The sequence below is a fragment of the Sus scrofa genome, unplaced genomic scaffold, assembly GCF_000003025.6.
Source record: "Sus scrofa isolate TJ Tabasco breed Duroc unplaced genomic scaffold, Sscrofa11.1 Contig2509, whole genome shotgun sequence".
In the NCBI taxonomy this organism is placed as follows: Eukaryota; Metazoa; Chordata; class Mammalia; order Artiodactyla; family Suidae; genus Sus; species Sus scrofa.
Window position 1 is genome coordinate 11266 of NW_018085113.1, and position 27010 is coordinate 38275.

At 35.7% G+C, this 27010-nt stretch overlaps 1 protein-coding gene and 1 pseudogene across 1 annotated transcript; both read left to right on the forward strand.

The window, feature by feature from the left end:
• The first annotated feature begins 7756 nt into the window (after positions 1-7756).
• LOC100519850 lies at positions 7757-8682 on the forward strand (annotated as a pseudogene).
• A 16449-nt stretch (positions 8683-25131) lies between these two features.
• LOC100156196 (olfactory receptor 4K14-like) lies at positions 25132-26133 on the forward strand. Its single transcript, XM_005653544.2, has one exon. The coding sequence runs from the start codon at positions 25135-25137 to the stop codon at positions 26065-26067; it is 933 nt and encodes a 310-aa protein (XP_005653601.1). The 5' UTR covers positions 25132-25134; the 3' UTR covers positions 26068-26133.
• The last annotated feature ends 877 nt before the right edge of the window (positions 26134-27010 follow it).

Genomic DNA, 27010 nt, shown 5'->3' on the forward strand with positions numbered 1-27010 from the left:
AGCAACTGGCTGTGTGACTTTTAAAATAACTTAAAAAAACCTATATCCTGCACTTACAACCCCCTCCTCACTTGACATAATCATCAAGAGCACAATAAAAGCAGTGTGTTTTCTTGAGGTGGCGCTCTTGCTCCCTGAGACCTTGAGTCCCCCGGTTCCCACCTTTACTTAAGATAAATGTGTCTTGTTTTATGTTAACTTTTTTCCTTAAGTTTCACGGCACCCGTTCTTCAGCCCCAACCTGCTGAGCTGGTCTCAGCAGTAGAAGACTTTCTTGTTCATTTTAAGTTGTTCAGCAGCATTCCTGGCTTCTATCCATTAGATGCCAATAGCGGCACCTAGATGTGACATTCAATAAAGTCCCCAGATATTGCCAAATATCCTTTTATTGAGAACCACTGATATACAACATCCCATCAAAATTAATAAAAATTCAAAGAAGTAAAATATAGCCTGTAACCAAGAGAAATATATTGAGAAATTATTTAGATAAGTGGTATTTTTAAAATTATATTGGGAAAAATCACATCAAAACATATAATAAATGCTGAAAATGAGTAATTAAAAAATCTTAAAATACGCAAGAGGAAAAATAAACTTTATATATTGAAGGGCAAAAAAATAAGGAACTCAGAATTTTTTCAGAAAATATGTAAACCATCTTTGAAATAATAAAAGAGGAGTTCCCATTGTGGTGCAGTGGTTAACGAATCCACTAGGAACCATGAGGTTGGGGGTTTGATCCCTGGCCTTGCTCAGGGGGTTAAGGACCCAGCGTTGCTGTGAGCTGTGGTGAGGTTTGCAGATGTGGCTCAGATCATGTGTTGCTCTGGCGTAGGCCAGTGGCTACAGCTCCGATTAGACCCCTAGCCTGGGAACCTCCATATGCCGCAGGAGCAGCCCTAGAAAAAGCAAAAAGACAAAATAAATAAATAAATAAATATAAAGTAATAAAAGAAAAAAATTCTCTCAACCTATTTCAAAGCTATTTTTCAAACTTAAGAAATTTTTTTTTTTTTTTTTTTTTTTTTTGGTGAGGGACTTCACCCACAGTATATGGAAGTTCCCAGGGTAGGGGTCGAATTGGAGCAGTAGATCCTGGTCTATACCACAGCCACAGAAAATCAGATCTGAGCCATGTCTGTGACCTACACCACAGCTCAGGGCAATGCCAAATCCTTAACCCACTGAGCGGGGCCAGCAATCAAACCCACATCCTCATACATACTAGTCGGTTTTGTTAACAATTGAGGCACAACCGCAACTCTCTGAGATAATTTTTAAGCACACAAAAAAATTAAAGAATTCTTGGCAATCATATGCTTATAAATAGAAATGTTAAATGAAGCTGTAATGGCATTTTGTTACATTCATTGTGTGTACGAATAGAAGTTTGACACTTGACAATAGTACAGAGGAGAGAAAGAAGATAAATTTTTTTTGTTTTATATGAAATGGTATAATATTTGAAGGTACTAGAATGAGACAATATAAAGTTGCATATTATATGCTCTACAGAAACCATGAAAATGAGAAAGGGAAAAAAAGAGGAAGAAAAAAAGAAATAAAAGAAAGAGAGGTTAGCTAAAGTAATAATTTATGTCTAGTGGCTGCTAACTTGAACAGCCAGGTCTAAAGCATTTGAATGATTCCTGGTCAAATTAAAAGAGGATATTTGGATTACCGATGGGGTTTGTAGAATGAGGGCCATGTTGCTTGCAAATCAGCCATAATAACTCCTAAAGACAGTAAAACTCTGTTGAAGAAGATAAAGGGGAAATCCATCCATATGACAGATGCTATCAAGTGTCCTATATTTAGCCTTGCAGGTGGAATTCAGCTCACAGCCTCAGTGATATCTTCAGATGTTCATAGGCTCTCAAACCCAGTGGTCTTGCCATGTGGTCAAGTAAATTGGCCCTAGATAACTGCAAAATAAAACTATTCTCATCTTGCATACTAAATCATGGAAACTTTTATGGGAACTTTGAGGAAGATTAAAAAGTTCACATAGAATACTCCTAAAAAATAAATCAGCTACACCTGGTTCTGAGTCAGGAGACTGGACTGCAAGGTCTTAGATGATGCAGGAATTCATAGAATTCCTACTTGAATCATGAAATAAGGAACTTGAGAACATCCAAACAAAGAAAAGATAGGCATACTTCTCTCACATACACCCGCTGAAGCCACTACTCTGAACTGAACTCCGTGCCTATGGGAAAAAAGAATCTGGAGATGATTTTAGTCACATTTCTCTGAAGACAAGGTCATGTGCAGAATCAGCAAATGGATTATACTGGACTCCTTCCTGAAGCACCAATGATCTAAAAACGAGTATTCAATAGAATAGTTATCTATTCGGCTCAAGTCCACTAATATATTGAAAAATATATTTTTGATTGCATATGAAAGCAAGCAAAGGGAATACTCTATAGGAATAGTGTCTTAGAACTGGAGGTGGGAACAAGGAAATAAAGGAAAATGTAGTAACCTAATTTCATACCTTCATGTCTTCTGTTTTGATAGGCCTAGTTGCATTTAAAATAATACCAGGCCTAAGGTTAGTTTGCAGTAAATGTTTTTGTATTTCATGCTTTTTAATACTCAAGTAAGTTTTCGCATTAGACTACATAAGACCTGATAGTGGTTTTATATTGCTTCTCTTAACTGTTGTTCATAAGTAAACGTGTCAATTTCTATAATTATGCAACGCCAGAAAAAATTTCCTCTGTTGTAATTCAGGGAAAACAACATAGCATCTTTAATAATTCCCACTGGTATTTGATCACCAGTTGGGTATTGTTCGGTCTCAAAATAGATCCTTTCTTTATTACTACCTTCTTAATATTTAGGACCCCTTTTCTTCCAGAGAAAATATTCGTATTTTTCGTTATTTGGGGGATAATGCCATTATCTGGGGGATGGGAAGCTCTCCAGGTTCAATGTGCCCTGAGTCAAGTCATGTCCTGAAACACTCTGAGGAGCTGGTAAGTCATGGAGGCAGTTTTAATGTAGATTAAAAGGATATAGAAACATACCTGGATACTGGCTTTCATTCACCTTGTCCATAGGTGAAATCAGATGTGAAACATCATTTAGAAGCTGAATAAGGTGGTAAAATTATAGAATTCTAGAAAGCATTGTTATTCTGGTAGTCATACAAACATAGCATGTTCTCATTACACCTGTGATAAGATGGGGAAAATTGTATAATTGAGTACTCTTCGATACAATTCAAGTGCTTTTATTTTCCATCTGCTCAATAGTTTCCTGGCTGAATGGAATCTTTACTATTGTTTTCAAAGAAATTTGTCATTTTCCTGTGCTTATAAACCTACCATCTCTAACACATCAATTTATCCTGTTCTGTTTGTTTTACTTTTTAAAAACATAGGTCAGCTAAATTGACTGCAATCATATGGACAAGGGCATGATTTGCATGACTTTTGGTAAATCTAACCTAAACTATATTTGCTTTTATTTATTATTTTTCTATATAAATATTACAAATCATTTAAAATATAAATTTAATGGAATAAATTGTTAATATATACTCCAATATTTTAACATTTTGTTCTCTGTAGATAAAGCACGAGATGATCAATCACAATTTATCTTTTTCTCATCATATTTTGATAACTATAATCTCCTATGAGTAAATTTCAACTTCTAATGCTGTTATACTTAGTGCATGTGAGTCTACACATTGAATTACAGTGTTGCTTTCAAAGTTTCATATAATCTATCCCCAGCAATTTTAGAGTAATCTGAACGTTTTTTACCTGACAAAGAGAAGTTAGGGAACTTTGTTTCTGCAGGAAAGGAGGATGCCAGGCTGACAATAAAAATGATCCTTTTGAAAACATCATCTTTTTCTCTTTTTCTGTCTCCTCTTATCTCCTCCATACCCTTAGAGAGTCTGTGTGAGTGAGTGTGTGTGTAAGGTTTAGGGTTAAAAACCTATATACAAAAATAGCCTTTAAAATAAAATCATAAATTAATGCAATTAGTGCAAATTGACACTATAAAAACAGAAAAAAAAAGTAGAAAAAGTCCTTGGCATGTAAAAACCATTAATTATGTATCATTAATTGTGTTGCTCAAAAAAATTAACAAAATTTTTAAAAAGTTTGTATATGAAAAAGTGTATGTTTTCACTCATTCACTCCATCAACAACTCTTATTGATGACCTTCATATGAAAGTGTGTTCATGAGAAATATAAGAGTAATTTGTCTGTTTTCAAGGACCTTAAAAATGATTTGGGGAAAGAAACAACACTAGAAATCAGATCCTAGGAATTAAACAAAGCTAGGATTCGAACAAATCTGTCTGCCTCTTGTTCTAGTGTTCTTTCTGTTTCAGAAGATCAATGCCTAATACATGTGATATTCTTAGAAAATATTTAAGTTGTAGAACACATGAAACAGACCAAAAATACAATGGAAATGGTTATGGGCTTCATATCTAGAGAAGGTTTTATTATGTAGGAGAAAGGCCTTGAGGTGCCCTGATAGAAGAATTTGTGTAGCTAAAAAGATGAAAATAAGCAAGGATGGAAAGCGTAGAAAATCATGAGGTAGTTGCTACTGAAATAGACTGAATGTTTGCAATACTAGAAAAGAGTATTTGATTTTTTTAGGGTAGGGGAGGACTTACTCTCAAGGCCTAAGGGAATTTATGGATTAATATGACAGTTAAGCAATTGCAAGTTTTTGAAAGAAACCAGTGATTTGATGAAAGAATTCTTACAAGCAATGTTAGATTCCTAAAATCAGACTGTATTTGTGGGGTGATTACATTATGCATCATCTACAAAATGGAATTTATACAGCTATAAAAATTTAAAAATTTTTATGTGTTCATGTGAACATAGTTTTAATTTTTTCAGTGAAAAACCCAAGGAAAACAACTATGTATATAGTTTGAACACTGTTGTCTTAGTAAAAGGGTTATATATGTAAACAGTAATACCCACAACACACACACACACATATACACACACCAACACCATACAAATATGTGTTATTTATCTTGAAAGATACCTAAGAAACAAATTGTTTACAGTTAGTTATATTGCTATGTGTGACATGGCTTTTTTCTCCATTAGTATAAGCTACTTTATTTTTTTTTAAGTAAAGGAAAACTACATATTTCTAACATTTTGTTTTAAAATGGTGATTGTATTTCTGTTTCAAAATGCTTCAATAGTCAATTTAAAATTTAAAATAAATATGATTTAAGTTCTTAGTTTCTGTTGATTTTGCTTTAAAACTAACTTTAATCTAGATCCTGAGTATGTATTATATAGTTATTCATTCATTTATTCAATAGATATTTGAGTGTCATGAAGTATTTCACATGCTAGAATGTACATAAATTACTTTGTGTACATTTGAAAACTGTCCTGCTCTCTTTAAGTGCAGTCTCAAAAATTAGACTTTAAAAAAAGAGCATTAATCTGGATTCTTAAAATATTGGACATAAAATTTAAAAGGATCTATAAACTTTCCAGACATGGAAATGAATACCTTTACATACTTGATGTGACTTAGTACTTTACATCAATCCATGTTTCTTAGAGTAGGAAACTGGCCAAAAGATGTATTTATATAGGGGAAAATACAACTGGAAAATGTGCTTATGGAGTTGTCTTAAAGAAATGGAATATACAGCATTATGATGCTTCTTTCTCTTTTGAATGTTTGAGAGAGTAATTGCAGGGAATTGATGGGATACATACAGGAAAAGGAGATGCAAGGCTATTTCTGGGATTCACATAAGGTACCTTCACATGAAAGTACTTTCTCTGTGGTAATAATGGGGAAAAAAAAGAAGAATATACTTTATTTACTGAAGAAGCTTTATAAAAATTTATTTGTTTATTTTTAATTTTTTATGGCCGCACCTGTGGCATATGGAAGTACCCGGGCCAGGGATTGAATACAAGCCACAGCTGAGGGCTACACTGCAGCTATGGCAACTATGAACCCTTTAACCCACTGCACTGGACTGGGGATGGAACCTGCACCTCCGCACCAAACCAAGCAGCTATAGTCAGACTTTTTACCCACTGTGCCACAGCAGGAACTTGTAAAAATTTAGATAATTTAGAAGCTATTAATGATGAAAGTTATTTTTAAAAAGGCAAAGCTGGTAAAATCAGCTTTACAATAAGTAAAGGCTGGTGACAAAGTTACCTCATACATTAGATGATTATACTGAGAGAATTATATTTCTTTTTTAGTTTAATTTCATTTATTTATTTTTATTTCCCGAATACATTATTTTTTTTTCTGCTGTATAGTAGGGTGACTCAGTTACACATATATGTATACATTCTTTTTTCTCACATTATCATGCTCCATCATAAGTGACTAGGCATAGTTCCCAGTGCTACACAGCAGGATCTCATTGCTCATCCAATCCAAAGGAAATAGTCTGCATCTATTAACCCCAAGCTCCCAAGCCATCCCACTCCCTCCCCCTTGGCAACCCCAAGTCTTTACTCCAAGTCCATGATTTTCTTTTCTGTAGAAAGCTTTGTTTGTGCCATATATTAAATTCCAGATATAAGTGATAACATATGGTATTTGCCTCTCTTTCTGACTTACTTCACTCAGTATGAGAGTCTCTACTTGCATCCATGTTGCTGCAAATGGCATTATTTTGTTCTTTTTATGGCTGAGTAGTACTCCATTGTGTATATATACCACATCTTCCCAATACAATCATCTGTCGGTGGATATTTGGGTTGTTTCCATGTTTTCTTTTACCAATATAAACTAGTTAACTAGTGAGCTGTGAGGGACTGGAGTGTAGAAGAATAAAGGTACATTTCTTAGAACCTAAAAGCTTACATTTGAGACTTGATTTATGTTTTAATTCATATTTTTTAAGAGTCTATTTCAAAAAAAAAAAGAGTCTATTTCAAAATATGATGCTTGAGAATCCAGGATGTATTTTCTACAATTATAATTTCCAGGTTAAAAAACTCAATATTATTCTGTGAATATAAAACCCACTGTGATTATTTTATTCATGGAGGTCTTTATCACACAAAGAGGCATCCAATATCATGTAGTCCAATTTTTTTTTTAATTTTAATGAGGAGGAAATTTAACCATCAAAAGGAAAGTTACTTAAGGAGTTGCCATTGTGGCTTAGTGGTAATGAACCCGACTAGTATCCACGAGATTGCAGTTTCGATCTCTGGCCTTGCTCAGTGGTTTAAAGATCTGGCATTGCCCTGAGCTGTGGTGTAGGTTGCAGATGTGGTTCGGATCCAGCATGACTGTGGTGTAGGTGGGTGACTACAGCTCCAGTTTGACTCCTAATCTGGGAACTTCCATATTCCACAGCTGTGGTCCTAAAAAAACAAAAAGAAAGAAAAAGGAAAGTTACTCATCCTGTGATGTCCAGTGAGTAGTTCAGCTAGGTGTTGTATTGAAGTCTTCTGATTCCAAGTTCACAACTTATACAATTGTGGTTTCATGTACTATTTTTATTTTTGTCTTTCAGAATGTATTTTCTGAATTCTACTATTTTGTATAATTCTCTGGGCCATTCAGGAAATCATTGACCAACAAAATTTCCCAAAAGTAGAGGGTGCTTGTAAGTTCAATATCCTGTCTGAATAGCAAAAGTGGACATGAACACAAACAAGCCTTTCTGTAAAAACAATTTTCTTCCTCCTTATTCTCACTCATTTTGATTATTATGGAATTAAGTTAACATAATGGTAAGTTGACAACATGGAAAAGACAAACCATTCAGAGGTATCTGAATTCATGTTGTTGGGACTTTCCAAATCTCAGAATCTTCAGATTTTGTTCTTTCTGGGATTCTCTGTGGTCTATGTAGGGATTGTGTTAGGAAACCTCCTCATCTTGGTTACTGTGACTTTTGATTCACACCTTCACACACCAATGTATTTTCTGCTTATCAATCTCTCCTTTATTGATATGATCTTGGCTTCTTTTGCTACCCCTAAGATGATTGCAGATTTCCTCTGAGAACAGAAGACCATCTCCTGGTGGGGATGTTATTCTCAGATGTTCTTCATGCACCTCGTAGGCGGGAGTGAGATGATGTTGCTTGTAGCCATGGCAATAGGCAGATATGTTGCCATATGCAAACCTCTCCATTACATGACTATCATGAGCCCACGAGTGCTCACTAGCCTATTGTTATCTTCCTATGCAGTTGGATTTGTGCACTCAATTAGTCAAATGGCTTTCATGTTGAAATTGCCCTTCTGTGGCCCCAATGTTGTGGACAGCTTTTTCTGTGACCTTCCCCTGGTCATCAAGCTTGCGTGCAAAGACACCTACATGCTACAGCTACTGGTCATTGCAGACAGTGGCCTCCTGTCCCTAGTCTGCTTCCTCCTCTTGCTTGTCTCCTACACAGTAATCATTTACTCTGTTAGGCACCGCACTGCTAGTGGCTCCTCTAAGGCCTTCTCCGTCTCTCCGCTCACATCACAGTTGTGACTCTCTTCTTTGCCCCTTGTGTCTTTATTTATGTATGGTCCTTCAGCAGATACTCTGTAGATAAGATTCCTTCTATATTTTATACAATTTTCACACCTCTCTTAAATCCTATTATTTATACACTAAGGAATCAAGAGGTAAAAGCAGCTAGTAAGAAGATAAGGAATGTACACATGTATGTGTAACTGGGTCACCAAATTGACAGAACACTGTAAACCAGCTATAATGGAAAAAAATCATTATATAAAAAAATAAAATAAAATAAGGCAACCAGTGGAACCTAATCAAACTCAGAAGCTTTTGCACAACAAAGGAAACCATCAAAAAAAAAAAAAAAAAAAGACAACCTAAAAATGTAAGAAAATAGTTGCAACCTACAAGGGCTTAATCTCCAAACTACGCAAAGAATTCATATAACTCAATAGAAAAAAAACCAAAAACCCGATTGAAAAATGGGCAGAGGACTTGAATAGATATTTCCAAAGAAGACATATGGATGGCCAATAGGCATGTGAAAAAGTGTTCAACATCACTAATTGCTAGAGAAATGCAAATCAAAACCGCTGTAAAATACCACCTCCCACCCATCAGAATGGCTATCATTAATAAGTCTACTAGTAACAAATGCTGGAGAAGGTGTGGAGAAAAGGGAACCTTCCTACACTGTTGGTGGAAATGTAAATTGGTACCACCACTATGGAAAACAGTATGGAGGAACCTTAGAAAACTAAATGTAGAACTACCATATGATCCATCAGTCTCACTCCTGGGCATACATCCAGATCAAAAATTTCATTGAAAAAAATGCATTCACCCCATTGCAGCACTATTCACAATAGCCAAGACATAGAAACAACCTAAATGTCCATCAACAGATGAATGGATTAAAAAGAAGTGGTACACACAAAGGAATACAACTCAGCCATAAAAAGAACAAAATAATGCCATTTGCAGCAAAATGGATGGAACTACAGATTCACATACTAAGTGAAGTCAGAAAGAGAAAGACAAATACCATATGATATCACTTATATCTGGGATCTAATATATGCACAAATGATTCTATCTACAGAAAAGAAACCAACTCATAGACATAGAGAACAGATTTGTGGTTGCCAAGGGTTGGGGAGGGAATGGGATGCACTGGGAGTTTGGGGTTAGTAGATGCAAACTACTGTATCCATTCGAGAGGATAAGCAATGAGAATCTATTGCATAGCACAGATTGCTATATCCAATCACTCTTGATGAACATGATGGAGCATAATGTGAGAAAAAGAATGAATATGTGTATAACTGGATCACTTTGCTATACAGAAGAAATTGACAGAACATTTTAAATCAAGTAAAAATACATACACACATACATACATACATAAATTGAAAGTTATAACTCCTAGCAAAAACTGAAACAAGTTTACAAGGAGCTTGCATGCCACCTAGTGACTGCAGTCTCCTGTGTTTCTTTCCTAGTTTAAATAAGAAACCAGGAATTAGAAAGGAGAATTTATGGGAGTTCCCATCGTGGCTCAGAGGTTAACGAATCTGACTAGTATCCATGAGAACACAGGTTCAATCCATGGCCTCACTCAGTGGGTTAGGGATCTGGCATTGCCGTGAGCTGACCTGTGGTGTAGGTTGCAGACTCAGCTCGGGTCTCAGCTCCAATTCGACCCCTAGCCTGGGAACCTCCATATGCCACAAGGGTATGGAGAATTTACAATAATGGGCTTTCTGATTTCCTCAAAAGGCAACCTAGATGTTGTCCTAAATCCCATGCCTTCTAAAGAGGCAGTCAAGCTTATTACTAAAATATCCATCTTCACAGACAAATTTTAACATTATTTTAAGAGCTTTCCTTACTCTACTACCTATCAGCTGAGTCCAGAATTCCAGTGGACATCACAAACTGTAAGTCACCACTAGGAATTAAACTATTCTGAAAAAAGCAACGCAGGCAGGTAACAAGAAATTTTCTAATGTCAAAATAATTGTTTATGATTTTTCCTACCATAGATTTAAAAAGCTAAGTCTTTAAGGCCACTGAAAGCATGGATGAGCCTTCCAAATTTCAGGAGGAATTAAATACATGCAATACATGTCATTATCTTAATTTGCAAGATCATAACCCTTTGTTCAGAATTGTTCTCCCAAATGATTATATTTTGTTCATAACTGGTCAGATAGGTTGCTATGTCTCAAAAAGAATTGAGTCTACTCAAGAGTGTTGGAAAGCAATTCTTCTGCCTGTATTCAAAATAAAGATTTTGGAAAATTGATAAAATTGTATGAAATTAAGTAAATAACTAGCTTGTCTAGTAAAGTCTTTGAGTATCTCAGTGTTGTTAGCTAGTTGCTGTTTTTAATCCCCATTCTTATTGTGTAAGTGAACTGAGGAAAAGGGGCTTTATAATTTTACCTAAGTTTCCACATCTAGCAAGTAAAAAAAAAAAGTGAGATACAAACTCAATCTGTTTTTTGAGGCTATGCACTTCTTTATCATTCTTATGCTGCTTCTAACAGTGTTACTCAAATTTTGGAAACCACACTTCCCAAAATCCAGAAAGAGTTTAAATCATAACAGAGGGAATCTGAGTCCATGGACAAATAATGTAATTTATTGCTTTTATACATTCACAACAAAAAAAGTGATATGTTCTTCCAATGAAAGAATTGAATACTTTCTCCAATAAGTTTCTCAAGGAGGGATGCAGTTATAGAAGGCTCAAGATAGAGATTAGTGGAGTTCCTGTCATGGCACAGTGGAAAAGAATCTGACTAGGAACCATGAGGTTGTGGTTCGATCCTTGACCTCGCTCAGTGGGTTAAGGATCGAGCACTGCTGTGGCTATGGCGTAAGCCAGCGGCTATAGCTCTGATTGGAACTCTAGCCTGGGAACCTCCATATGCCATGGGTGCAGCCTAAAAAGGACAAAAAGACAAAAAAAAAAAAAGATTAGCCATCCACTCAGCTCCAAGCCTGATAAGGCCCATGTTTACTGTAGCAGAGGTGTGGACCCTGAAGAACCAGCAGGCCTCTCTGGGACCTTTGTGGAGCAAGCTAAGCCACCTTGGAAATCAGAATTAAGCAGAATACTTTTATGTCCAATATTTACAGATGCTGTTGGGAAGTAATAAATAGATGCTGAATGTGGGGAAAAGTGATATAGAACACTACAACTTTTAAGACTCACCTGCTCACATGTATTGGAGTTTTGGAAGCAACTGCATATGATAAATATGATGAAATGTACAAATAGTGTTATTATAAAAAGGTAAACACAAAACAGCAAAGAATTTATAATTTTAGCCATAGAAATTTAATAGAGGTGTAGTGGGTAGAATAGCATCCCGACAAATTCATGTCCATCTGGAATTTCAGAATGTGACCTTACTTGGAAATACAGTACTTGAAGATGTAATTAAGATAAGGATCTAAATGAGATCATACTAGATTAGAGTGGTCCCCAAAACCAATGAGAGTGCCCAAAGAAAAGAGAAAAGGACACACAGATATCAGACAAAAGCCATGTGAAGACACAGGTAAGGAGAAATTGGAATTATGCAGCCACAAGCCCAGGGACATCTCAAGCTGCCAGAAGCTGGAGAAGGCAGGGCAGGATCCTTCCTTGGAGCCTTCGGAGGGAACATGGCCCTGCTGACAACTTGACTTCAGACCACTGCCTCCTGCCTCCAGGATATGGGACAATATATTTCTGTTGTTTGAAGCCATGATGCTTGTGGTAATTTGTTAGGGTAGCCCTAGGAAATTAATATGACCAACAAAACTGACTTCTTGTACAAGGGAAAAAAAATAAGCTAAATAAAAATTTGCACCTTCAAATTAACAATAAGAATCTAATGTTGAATGATGTGAATTGATGGAGTATCGAGTAGTGTTAGTGGGAGGGAAAACCACTTTGGAGAGAATTTTGGCATTGTTTAATGAAATTAAGTTTATGCACACACTACTACCAAGCAGTTCCTCTTCCTCCCTCACCGGTTCTCAGAAAGCGGCAGCTGTCCCTTAAGGTCCATGTGGATGGACTTATCACTAAGCCTTAAGGCACCCCCTTTCCCCTGTGCAACACCAAGCCTGACCAGGTGCCAGTCCCAGTTCAGCCACCAGCTAGCCCCTGGGAAGATTTTAAGATGTCCTCTTGGGGACTGGCCTGGGGAGTCCCCTTCTGTATCAGCCCTTCCTAGGAAGGCTTTTGGTTCAGTCTAAATGAGAGAGGCCAGTGTGGAGGAGAGCTAGGGCAGAGGAGGGTCTGAGAGGCAGGAAGCCTGCTCCACTACCTGCCTCTACTTTCCCTTGGGAGGACATCCAGCAGTGGCTCTCTGAGCTGTCACCTCTTCTGAGAACTCAGTCTCTGATGGCCTTCTCTTCACTCAGCTCCACTGTGCTCTCAACTCTGCCTGAAAGTTCCCCCAAGCAGTCACACCATTGATGATGGTCTGGATGAGGACCCTGTCTATGTCACCAGCACCTAGACCAGCATCTGGCACACCTAAGGTGAGACACAGGGAGGTTAAGCAACGTCCAAAAAATAACCAGCAAATCAGGAGCAGAGCTGATCTAGGACTCCCATGTTTAATCACAAAGCTAGGATTCTCTGTTGTGGGTGGCTGCAAGGAGGAATCAATAGGAAGTGCATGCTGTAGGCGGAGACAACATCTGGGTGCAGCACTCTGGCTCTGCCGTCTGAGGAAAAAGGAACTCTCCACTGAAATAAGAGCTCGGCATGCACTAAGGCAGCTCATTTCTAATTTCATTGTGGGGTTTGGGGTCCTTTTCATTATTAAAAAAAATTACTCATCTCAGTATTTGTCCTCAGAGAACACCTAGTGCAGATATACAAAGTAGTAGAGCGAAAATGTCTTTATAGAAATAACTCCAAGCTAAAACACTAAACTTTTTGAAATTACCCCAACTAAAACACTGATCAATCATAATATCTAGAAAAATCTGCCATAGAGTAGGAATTAAATGATTGCTCAATACATTAATAAACAAAATAAGTTTTCTTAGTGTGTAACAAGTTGATGTGAATGTTGTTTGTTCTTAGCAAGACCCATCCATAAAAGAAATATTGAAACCACGTAGTGTTGATGAGAGAACATTAATTAAATACTAATATTTGAGTGAATTTGTTATCAGTCACACTAGAGAAAATTCCTCTTCATTAAAGTCTTTCACTGACTTCACTGACTCCATCAATCTCACACTGGCATAGCCTGTAGCTAATGTTAAACACTCAATGTATAGTAGTTTTTAAGAAGTTGAGCAGTTGATTCTATGTCCTCAATGATATTTTCTAAACCTGACCTCTTAGTTTAGAATTAACACCCTCTTTTATTTGTACCCACTCTCCATGCTTCACGGCATTATCATTAAAAGCTTAACTTTTTATTGCATTTTTTTTTTGTCAAATACCACTATCAAATTACCCCTTGAGACTTGGGATGATGTGTCATTTATTTTTATTCCCACTGGATTATTGCACAGTCTCTGACATATAATAGGTTCTCAGGAAAGATTTGTTTTAATCAATTAATAACATAATCACATGATGAAAATTTAAAGATTTAAGGGGAATCAATTATGTCTTAACTTTTTCCAGTTTAGTGTGGCAATGAAATGGTCAGTTAATATATTTAAGAAGACAATAGTGACAATGGATTAGAAGAAGGGAGAAAAAAATAGAAGAGAGATGCTTATAGCAAAAATTATACTTTGGTAACCAGAATAGTTGCAGGTTACCTATAGAAATCCCAATTTATATGTCCATGTTATATATATTGATCTCTTTTTACCTGTACGTATCTATGTATATCAAGAACTATATGCACATCAAGAACAATTGTTGCACTATGCACTGAAATAAATGCCATTTTCAAAAAATGTTTAGTAAGTATCTAGGTTGCACTAGTCATTATTGTGTTAGGTAATAGAGTAGGTTTGACAAAATATGATCCCTGATTTTGAAAGCATTGTTTAGACATTTCCACCAAAACACATGTTTACTAATACTATAATTTAACAGACATTGTTAGAGGTTTTATTTTCTTTTAATCCTTAGAAATATGAGATCATATTTCTGATATAAGCATGTATGGCCTGCAGTAGTCAGATAACCAGAGTGTGCATGGAAGCCTGGGAATCCTAAAGAAAGCAGCAGAGGTAGAAAAGACAAGTGAGCATTAAGGAAGTAGCTGCTGTATGAAAAGTGTTAGTGTTCTTTAATAACTTAGAGCACATACAGATTTGGCCAAAGAATTTATTTTATAGGCTAGGGTAGCTTTTTTTTTAAGTCATGGAGATCAACTGTAAAGAGTTTTGAGAAAAAAGTTTCATAACAGAAGAAGCAGTAAAAGTCATCAAAGAGTCTTAGAAATGTTTCCTGAGGACAGTTGACAAAATAATCTTAAGTGCAGGAGGAGAAAAACAACTAAATCACAAAAGACTAACCCCATAAGACCATCAGCTAATTTTTCATCAAGAACTTATGGTCCAGAAGGGATATATTTAATGTGCTGAAGGAAAAAAATTAACAACCTAAAATACTCTGTCCTCAAGATTATCATTCAGAATTGAAGAGATCAAGAGTTTCCCAGACAAGGCAAAACCAAGGCAGTTCATTACCACTAAATAGGCCTTACCAGAAATGATAAAGGATCTTCTTCAAGGGAAAAAGAAAATAGTAAAGGTCTTTTTTCTCTTTAGGTATATTTATTTCTAAGTATTTTATTCATCTGATGCAATGGTAAATGGGATTGTTTGCCTAATTTCTCTGATCTTTCGTTGTTAGTATATAGAAATGCAGTCAAGTTCTGTGTATTAATTTTGTACCCTGTGACGTTGCCAGATTCATTGATGAGCTCTAACAGTTTTCTGGTAGAGTCTTTAGGATTTTCTAGGTATAGTATCATGTCGTCTGCAGACAGTGATAGTTTTAAACCTACCTAAAGAGACAAAAGACCTGTACTCTGAAAACTATAAGATGCTGATGAAAGAAATCAAAGATGGCACCAACAGATGGAAAGACATACTATGTTCTTGGATTAAAAGAATTGATATTATCAAAATGACTATACCACCAAAGGCAATCTACAGATTCAGTGCAATCCCTATCAAATTACCAAGAACATTTTTCACAGAACTTGAACACAATATTTTAAAGTTTGTTTGGAAGCACAAAAGACCCAGAATAGCTAGAGCCATCCTGAGAAAGAAAAACGGAGCTGGAGGAATCAGGCTCCCTGACTTAAGACTATACTACAAAGCTACAGTCATCAAAACCATATGGTACTGGCACAAAGACAGAAACATAGATCAGGGGAACAGGATAGAAAGCCCAGAATTCAACCCATGCTCCTACAGCCAACTAATCTATGACAAAGGAGTCAAGAATATACAATGGAAAAATGACAGCCCTTTCATTAAGGTGCTGGGAAAATTGGACAGCCACATGTAAAAGAATGAAATTAGAACTCTTCCTAACACCATACACAAAAATAAACTCAAAATAGATTAAAGACCTATAGTATAAGACCAGATGCTATAAAACTCTTAGAGGAAAACATAGGCCAAACACTCTCTGACATAAACAACAGCAATATCTTCTCAGATCCACCTCTGCGAGTAATAACAGTAAAAGCAAAAATAAATAAATGGGACTTATGGAGTTCCCGTCGTGGCGCAGTGGTTAATGAATCCGACTAGGAACCATGAGGTTGCGGGTTCGGTCCCTGCCCTTGCTCAGTGGGTTAATGATCCGGCGTTGCTGTGAGCTGTGGTGTAGGTTGCAGACATGGCTCGGATCCCGTGTTGCTGTGGCTCTGGCATAGGCCGGTGGCTACAGCTCCGATTTGACCCCTAGCCTGGGAACCTCCATATGCCGCGGGAGCAGCCCAAAGAAATAGCAAAAAGACAAAAAATAAATAAAATAAAATAAATGGGACTTAAATGTTTCTGCACAGCCAAGGAAACCCTAAACAAAATGAAAAGACAACCCACAGAATGGGAGAAAATCTTTGCAAGTGAATCAACTGACAAGGGATTAATCTCCAAAATTTATAAACACCTCCTACCACTCAATACCAAAACAACAAACAACCCCATCAAAAAATGGGCAGAAGACCTAAACAGACAATTCTCCAAAGAAGACTTATGGATAGCCAAAAAACACATGAAAAGATCTTCAACATCGCTAATTATCAGAGAAATCAAAACCACGATGAGGTACCACCTTACGCCAGCCAGAATGGCCATCATCAAAAAGTCAACAAACAATAAATGCTTGAGAGGGTGTGGAGAAAAAGGGACCCTATTCCACTGTTGGTGGGAATGTATATTTGTGCAACCACTGTGGAAAACAGTATGGAGATTCCTCAGAAAATTAAAAATAGAACTACCACTAGATCCAGCAATCCCATTCCTGGGCATCTATCCAAAGAAGACCATGACTCGAAAAGATGCATGGATTCCAGTGTTCATTGCAGCACTATATACAATAGCTAAGACATGGAAACAACCTAAATGTCCATTGACAGAGGAGTGGATCAAGAAGATGTGGTACATATGCATAATGGAATATTACTCATTCCATTAAAAGGAATGAAATACCAGCATTTTTAGCAGCATGGATGGACCTAGAAATTGTCATGCTAAGTGAAGCATTCAGACACTGGGACACCAACATCAACTGCTATCACTGACATGTGGAATCTAAAAAAAGGACACAATGGACTTCTTTGCAGAACAGATATTGACCCACAGACATTGAAAAACTTATGGCTTCCAAATGAGACAGGTTAGGGTTGGGGATGCGCTGGGGGTCTGGGATGGAAATGCTGTAAAATTGGGTTGTGATGATCATTGTACAACTATAAATGTAATAAAAATTAACTGAGTAGTAAAAAGGAAAAGAAAAGGCACAACTAGAAATAAAATATATGAAGGGATTAAGTCCATTATTTTAAATCTTTAGTGAAATACATAGCATCTGGTCCCTCTTCTGGAACATTGTCAGCTGATGGGCTCACTGGTATTATAAACTAAACCCATTTTATTGTGCCAAACTCTCTTAGTCTTTGACCTCTTCATTAATAATAGATCAAGGCAGTTCTAGAATATTACCTCATTTATTCTGGACCATCATTTTCCCCAGATTTCCAAGTATAAAATCCTAAATCATAGGAAAGTGCATCCATATTGATTAATTCTCTCTTGTTTAGACTGCATTTCACCCCCACACAATGTCCAAACCCTCAATAGCCATTCATAAGCGTGCCCTCTTGATTTCTACCACTGCATATTAACCAGCTCATAAAGCTCCTTTGGTGAATTTTTTCCTTTCATTTCAGAGCAGGCTCAGCACTCCTCTTGTCTTAATATTATGTGACTGCATCTTAGTAATTTGTCTACAAGTAGTGAGGTGAAGCAGAGCCAATCATGAGGTGAACACATATTGTCTTGCCAGACATACACAGCCATTTGGGCTATTGCATTTTCTCCAGGCAGAGTGCGGTTGCTGTCTTCCAGAAAAAAAGGAGGAAGGCTCTTTTACTGGCCCAGATGTTCAAAGGATCATGGGAATTCAAGGTTTTCAAATGTATGCTTCCAGATATTATCATATTAGATACTAGGTCCTAATGTTTCCTCTTCCAGACTAATGACTTCATTATCAAATTATTGCCACAGTTGTAAATTAGGCCTTATTTATAACTATGCTATTTTCACAATTGATATTTGTCCTAATTTTAAGCCCAGCCTTCCCCATGACCGTACACTGTGGGGATCTCTTTATATTCTGTCACGGTGCCAACTATTTTTCGCCGAAATGATAAATGGCTAATCTGAGCCTATTAATTTCCTCTGTCATCACTTTGATACTAGTTCAAAACAATCAGCCACTCCCTAGTTCTTTCAGAGTATTGTGGTCCTTTATCTCTCTAATTCTAGAATTATTTAATAATCTTCTACCTCTAGCCCAACTTAAATAATCAGAGGTGAGAGTCCTAGTGATTTTGATACTACAGTATTCCAGAGGTTATCCTCATCTCACCACCACCAATGGGGCCTGTTGCCTTTGGGACTGTGAGTGATTCAATTTCAAAATTCCCTTCTGAGAAGTTGCTCTTTAAGAGGGAACTGTGTGTGATTGGGTCACTTTGCTGCATAACAGAAATTAAAGAAACACTGTAAATCAACTATACTTTAAGTTAAATAAAAGGGGGCACTACTTCTAGTAGTAATTGTCCTGTTTTGCATTTATCCAGAAATCTCTCAGTCAGGATTTGTATCTCAGAGACACATGATCCTATGTGTATGAGTATATATAGTTTTACTAGGGGGAGGTGAGTCTAGCAAAAAAAAAAAATTAAAAGGGGGTTATTTCCTCCTAGAGTGAGGAAGTGAGGTGAAGGAGGAATAGAAGCCATTAAGAGTACGTCATCTGGCAATCAGCCATTGTAGGCAACTGAAGCTTAATCCTACCATGGAGTTCTGGAAGACAGTTCAGAACATGTGTCTAGAAATTACTTAGTCTTTGGAGAGACGGAACTGGGGTATTTATTGGCACTAGTTAGAGATTGCTTTCAGGGGCATTGATTCCCTGACCCTCCCTTCCTTGATGTGTAGGTAGAGCAAATTTATCCAAAGAGAGCTATTGATGAAGAGTGGCAAGTGCCTGCCCTTTGGACTCATGATAACTTGTAAATAAATGGTAACTACTGAGAAGAGCTAGGTATTGACAAAATCTGCTACACTGTGAAAATCTCCAAATTTACATATGTAGTTCAGACTTCATAACTCCAGACTTATATATTTGAGACTATTCAACCTCCTCATTTTGATTCAGAGTTAGCATTTCAAAGTTAATACGTTCACAATTACCCTCTTAATCTCCCTCCCAAACTGTCTATAAATACAGCTTTCACAATCTTATTTAGCAGTAAATTTATTCTTCTAGTTTCTTAGATTACGATATTTGGAATCATCCCTGACTCCTCCATTATAGTTACAATCTATAATAACCTTCAGGAAATTCTATTTGCTCTCATTTCAAAAGACACATAGAGTTTGACTACTTCCTCTCACTTCTAGTATAACTTTCCTATGTGAGCCATGATTACAGCTGGGCTGATTTAGGAAAATTGTTACTTACCTGGCCTCCTAGGTCCCATCCTTGCTTTTATAGCACAGCTGTTAGATCTGATCTGAAGCATGATATTATTGTCACTCCTCTACTCAAAACTCACCACTTACTTGCTACTTCACTCAGAAGAGAAGGCAATGTGCTGGCTGATTTTTAATATCCTGTATGCAGCCCAACCTGCCACCCCACATCTGGCATCCCTATGTTCCTTAACCTGTTAGCCTTTTTTCAAAGGGTCCTTTTCTATATTTCCAAAGTGTCTAGCTGAAAGTTGTACTGACTTTTTTCTAACCCTGAGAGAGACAGCATTCTGCAGTTTAAGAATATGAACTCTGGAGTCCAAATGCCTGAGTTAGAACACCAGCTCTGCTACTGAAAAATTCATTTGTCTTAACACATTAGGCCTCAGTCTCCTCATTTGTAAAGCAGTAATGATGGTGTTTCTCTTAGACTTTTCATTAGACTTTTATGAAAATTATTTGAAAAAAATCAGCATAGTGCTGACATAAACATTCAATAGATGCCATATTTATTTAAATTTGTATTGCTATTTTATCATTGCATTATCTGTTTTCATCATAACTAACCAAGAATTTGCTATATTTACTCTAAATTTGGTATATGAATGAAGGTTTACATTAATTTTCATGTTTGATGTTTATTAAAGATTTTATAATGTCCATTGGCCTATTATTTTCATCATTTAAAGAAAAATTTTCTTATATTTTTTGTTCATTATTCTCTTCAAGTTATCGTTTCTTACTGATTTGTAAATATTTATTCTCTGTATTAAAGGGATGTTAGGCCTTAGTCGTCAAGTCTATAACAGCAGCTCTGGAACTGTGTGTGTGTTAGAATAAAAAGCGATTCCATTTTGGCAGACCCAGGCCTGCCAGGGTATATGGTTCACTGGGTGGGTAGAGCACATGCTGGATGTCAGCCCCACAGACCCTTTGTCCAGTTACAATCTGCTTTTCTCAAAGTTTACCAATTTAAATGTCAGTCTCATCCAAAACACCCTCCAGGTAAACACTTAAAATTAATCATCAGGTTTAGTAACTCCTTCCTACCTCCAAATCAAGTATTCACTTTTGTCGGTTGTCACAAACTTCTCTGTAATTCTTGGCTTCACATTATATATCTGAACCTACATAATGGGTGCACTTCAGAAGCAAATGACATTGATGTATGTAGCCTACTTCTACAGTATTTAGCAATTATGGTCTCTGTGTTTTAAGTAGAGAATCAGAAACTTAGAAAGCTTTCGTCATTGCTTTTAGCCAACCACAATCTAATGACAGTTTGGAACTTGAGTCTTTTTACTACATGCAGATGCTGCCTTGGCAGGAAAATCTGTTATAAATTTGATTTAATGTATACATTTAACATGGAATTCAATGTCATGTGGATAGTTGTAAACGTGATTGTCATTCATTAGAACATTTTAAGATACTTTTAATCATCATACAACCATTAGCAAGAGCTTGAATTAACTTAAAATGATTTGGGGAAGTAAGTGGGATAATAATTATAAATGATCTGCAAAGTAACCCACACACCAGGCCATTATACATGACCATATGAATCTGATTTTGGAAAAGCAAATATTTTGTGTTACATAAATCTGATGCTCCTAGTAGGAAGGAGCCTTCTCCAAAGTGTTATGCTTGATCAAAGATGCATCAAAGTAACATACAAAATTTTCAGCATGTTTTTAGAATGTAACTTGATAATTCAATTACTGAAGAGGAAGGTGCATCTTATACTCTTTAAACCAGAAAATGATATATTATTATTTTGCTTGAATTATTAAAATAATTGCAGTTATGTGTGTATAATCTGACAAATCTTTAAAATTTTATTCCATTGTCAACTGGGCAAATGAACATGAGTCATTACTGAAAATTTCCACCAGAAAATGGTTTATTCCCCAGCCTATGGTAATAATGGTAATCTGCCAACAATGACGCATCTTTTAGGGATTCTTAATTTGATGGGAGAGAAGGTACAGATACTTATAACTGAAGTCCAAGGGATACTCAAATCCAAAGTTTTCTACCTTCTTATAGTGACACTTTACCTGAATTATTTTTTAGAAGCCAGGAAAAAGAGGTAATTAAATCCTCACTTGCATAAAAAATATTCATGTTTTTAAAAGTTTCATTCAAGTATAGTAGATGTGAAATTCAAATCAAGGGATCTACAATGTCAGCACTGAGTATTTTAACTCCAGGTTAGTAAAAATCCATTGATGTATATTCAGTTAATGTGTGTCTAAAAACAGGTCAAATGGAGACTTTTATTATCTATTATTTTGTATATTAAATCATTGGAGAATCATATTAACTTAGTTAAAATTAAATTTCTCATTGTTGTATTTGTTTTTAAGTAGCATTAGTCGGCATACAAAATCATCCTCATGTTTTTCCTGATTACAAATTCAACAGTCATTTAAAAAAAGCCTTTGCAAGTCATAAAAATTTCTCTGAAATTAGACCCCTTATATTTAATTCCACTTACTTTAGTATCCTATCATCAATATCTAATTTTGGAACATCTTTGATTTAATGGGACATTAAAAGTTTTTTTTATTTTGTTGTTTTTTTCCTGAGTTTTCCTTTTGATTATTTCATCTTTTTATTTTCTTAATCTTTATAAAACACTGAACTAAATACAGTTATGTTTTAGGTTTACATGTGAAATATTTCATGGCCATAAAGAGAAAAATAGTAATAAAAGTACAGCCATTATAGTCTGTAATATATAAGCTAGGACGGATGTCAGAGTAATCTAATAAACTATGAAGAGTTTCTGAATTGTGACTTATAGCCATTCTGTCCACATAGGCATTTAATTTCAGGTTTATACTACCACTCTAATGCCAAAGTGTAGCAATTAAGTCTTTTAATAAAATGAGACAAAAGGAATTTTGAGTCCCTATTCTTCTGATGAAAGTCTGTAGAGATGGGTTCTGTTTGAATATAGTAAAACAGATACAGTAACCATTAATTCCTAAAGATTTAAAAATTTTATTTTTGTATCTATTCACATCATTAAAATAGTTAAGATGTTGAACACGTTGCTTTATTTCTCTATCAAAACCTTACAAAATTATTATTTCATGTTATAGTTTTCAATTTTATAAAGGGTCAATAGTAAAATCTAATACAAAAGTTCTGCAGCTTTTAAAATTTTTCATGAAGAACTCTGTTGAATGCCTTTATAAAAAGGTTTATATAGTAACTTAGTGAGGAGAGTGAGGCATCAGTTTATTTCTCATGATAAATTAATAATGGGATCTATACATCCCACTCTACTTCTTCTGGAAGCTCAGAAATACATTTAATTTACCAGTCACTCATATATGACTCCTCCCAAAATTATTTCAAAGACTTTATGCTCTGGTCCTGAAAAATATCTCTTTCATTGAAAAATTTCATCCTATATGCTCTCAGAAATAGTTTATAAACAATAAATCTACAAAAGAATTAGATCATTGGCTTTTTAATCCCAAACCTAACCAATAGGGAAAAATGACAAAAGTAATAATAAAAGATTGTGAGATATGTAGAATTGTATAAACCTTTGGTTACTTGATTTATTTTCCTTCATTTTGATTGGTTTCTATGTTGACTTAAGTGAAGATGAGAAACTGCTGGTCTTATACAGGTATGGTCTGAGAGAGTGAGTGTGTGAATGAGCAAATCAGAAAAGAAGATCAGTTTACTAAAAATAATTGAGTTTTACATTTAAAATGAGTAAGTTTGTGTGACTGGGTCACCTTGCTGTACAGTGGAGAATTGACAGAACACTGTAAACCAGCTATAATGGAAAAAATACAAATCATTATAAAATAAAATAAAATAAAATGAGTAAATTTTATGGTAGGTAAATTATATCTTCATAGAGTACACTAATAAAAGATTCCATGCAGGCTTGACATGGGGGAAACCCTAACTCTATTGCTCTGTGGGAAGCAGTAGCTTGAGCTTGAGTATCAACTGGAGCATAAGATATGAATTTCTTGAACCAGATCTTCCTTATCATTCAGTTAATCATAAGCATTATAACAAATTATACCGTAAGGGTTTTTTTTTTCATTTTTTGTGCAAAAATTATAAAGTGTATTAATAAAATACTAGTCTAAATTCCTGCTAGCATGGTATCAGTCTACACTATTTTCTCTCTCCCCTTCAGATATGGAATTTGCTGATTATAGCCCAATTTCCAGCCTTTTGAAATGCTTTATGTGAATTCTGTCATATTTCTGTTATCCATAGACTTGATAGTTATATTATCTTATCCAGGATGTTGATGAAGAGCACAGTTTAGGAAAGGGTCCCATGGCCACGACTAGGGGCTGTTCTCCCTGATGGCATAGATTCACACTTTAAAATTCTGTGCATCTGTGCTGTTATTTAACTCAATTTTTCCTTAAAGACATTACCAGAAAATATAAGTGCCATTGCATAATTCACATATAGCACAATAATGTCACTCTCCCCAAATTACTAAACAACACATACAAATTGAGTTTACAATCTGGCAGCTATGCTATATTTATACAGTGTTCCAAATATGTTTTATACCTGGATCATACTTTTTAGCTTAAAGGAATATTTTTCCTTTTAATTAGCCATCATGGGATGAAATCTACTTTTCTCAGATTCAGAAAACATGTTGTTTGGTGTTTAGGTTCATAGATATGGCCACCCATCACACCATTTTAACAGAATTTGTTTTTGTGTTTGTGTCAGTAAATGGAAAGAGAGGACCTGATAATATATATACAATTGTCTTGTTTTACAAGTCGGCACTATTTTTTAAATTTAATTTTCTTGAAGTATAGTCGATTTACAATGTTATGTTAATTTCTTCCATACAGCAAAGTTATTCAGCCATACATATACACATATCCATTCCCGTATAGTTTCTCACAGAACATTGAACAGATTTCCCTGTGCTATACAGCAGATCCATATTGACTAAGGCTTTTTTTTTTTTTTCACTTAAGCTTTAGTATCAATTCCTAGGTTTGATTCTTAAAGACAATTGCCCATTGAGCAATGGTATTAACACAGATTAAAAGAACATAGTACCACTGAAAAAATCTTTATATTTTCAGTCATGCTAAAGATTTTTGGTTCACACTCTATACTTGAATGATTCTATATTTTTCCATGGGAAGAAAATCTAGCTAAGGGAGAAAAAAAAATGTTCCTACAAATTTCACCTATGCTGGAGTCTTCCAGAATGTTTAACTGCCCCTAAGAAAACTTTGAAGTCTGAAAAAGGGAAATATACATATTGGTATAGACTAGGTTTTGATCTTCTATATATTATACTGTCTTGTACAAATTAAAAATTATATTCAAATCACAGTTGATCACTTTCATGTGCTCAGTAATTATTAGGAACTTTCACTTGTATCTCTTTCTTTTATATAGATTTAGAACAAAATCTGAAACCTGAGATAATGGACCTGCAAAATTATTCCTTGGTGTCAGAATTTGTATTACATGGACTCTGCAATTCACAACATCTCCAAAAATTATTCTTTATTTTCTTCTCTGGGATCTACGTGGCTATGGTGCTGGGTAACCTCATCATTGTGGTCACTGTGATTTCTGACCCCCACTTGTACTCCTTCCCGATGTACTTCCTGCTGGGAAATCTCTCTTTCCTGAACATATGGCTTGCCTCATTTGCCACCCCCAAGATGATCAGGGACTTCCTTAGTGATCGAAAACTCATCTCCTTTGGAGGATGTATGGCCCAAATCTTTTTCTTGCACTTTGTTGGCGGGGCTGAGATGGTACTTCTTGTTACCATGGCATATGACAGATATGTGGCCATATGCAAACCTTTGCATTACATGACCATGATGAACCGGCAGACTTGTATCAGGCTGGTATCGGTTTCATGGGCCATTGGATTTGTGCACTCCATCAGTCAAGTAGCCTTTACTGTAAATTTACCTTACTGTGGCCCCAATGAGGTGGACAGCTTCTTCTGTGACCTTCCTCTTGTGATCAAGCTGGCCTGTGTGGACACCTATGTCTTGGGTGTACTTATGATCTCAGACAGTGGGTTGCTGTCAATGAGCTGTTTTCTGCTCCTCCTGATCTCCTACACTGTTATCCTCATCACTGTCCAACAGCAGGCTGCCGGCGGGGTATCCAAAGCACTCTCAACCTGCTCTGCACATATCATGGTAGTCACGCTCTTCTTTGGGCCCTGCATTTTCATTTATGTGTGGCCTTTTGGTTGGTTCTCTGTGGACAAGGTCCTCTCTGTGTTTTACACAATTTTTACTCCACTCTTGAACCCCCTTATCTACACACTGAGAAATAAGGACATGAAAATAGCTATGAAGAGACTGAGAAACCAACATGTGACTTTTCACTGAATTTCAGTTCTGCAGAGAGCTACATGTTCTTATTCATTCAGAAGATATCATTCTTTAATATGATTCTACTCAAAGATTTCATTCTGACATTGTATTAGTAAAATTTGTATTGTGTTATGTTAGAGAAATAATTATTGATTCCGACAAAATATACATAATTTTATATGCTGTCATATAATTACTCTAACAATATATATTTACTAGCCCTACACATACACTTTGTGTGAATTCTACAGTTTTTTCTTTTTTATTAAGCCAGATTTGCATTACTAACTTATTTTGTCTGAAAAAATGTTTAAAATGAATTTTTATTTCCTAGTCATATTCCATCCAGCACAGCAAGGGCTGTTTGTAAGTATTCACATGAAACATTGTCATAAGGAAGCTAGAATGAGAATAATAATGCCCTGTGAATCTCTGTCCTTGTTTTAAAATATTGAAAAAGAAAACATGATTTGAATATCTTATTATTTTAAAAGCATATTTTTTTCATGTGTATGTGTATTTAAACTTTTTATTTAAAAAAATGAAACTGTCAGTGGTATTCAGTTACAGAAGCTAATTTTTAACATGGGAAAATCAGTATTTTATGGCTACATATTTCCTAGTATAAGCTTAAGCATACCAATGATACAGTTATCATTTGGTATACATTGGATTATTAAATTAATAAATTTTCACCAACGATTGGTGTTAAATAAACATTGCATTGTACTAAGTTGATTCTGTCCCTAAGATGTCCCTAAGATGACTAAGTTGAGTCATCCAGTAGGAAGCATTTCCTGGAATTCCAAGGATTCAGATTTTATGCTGAGTTTTGAATGCCTTTGGATGATGCCTAAGGGAAAATCATAAGAAAACATTAAATTTGGTATTAAATAAATTAATATTCAAAGAATTCAAGAAATTTTCTCATAAGGTGATTCTGAAATATGAAACCAAA

Coding starts and splice junctions, on each gene's coding strand:
- LOC100156196 (XM_005653544.2), top strand. CDS start 25,135: ATGGACCTGCAAAATTATTCCTTGGTGTCAGAATTTGTATTACATGGA.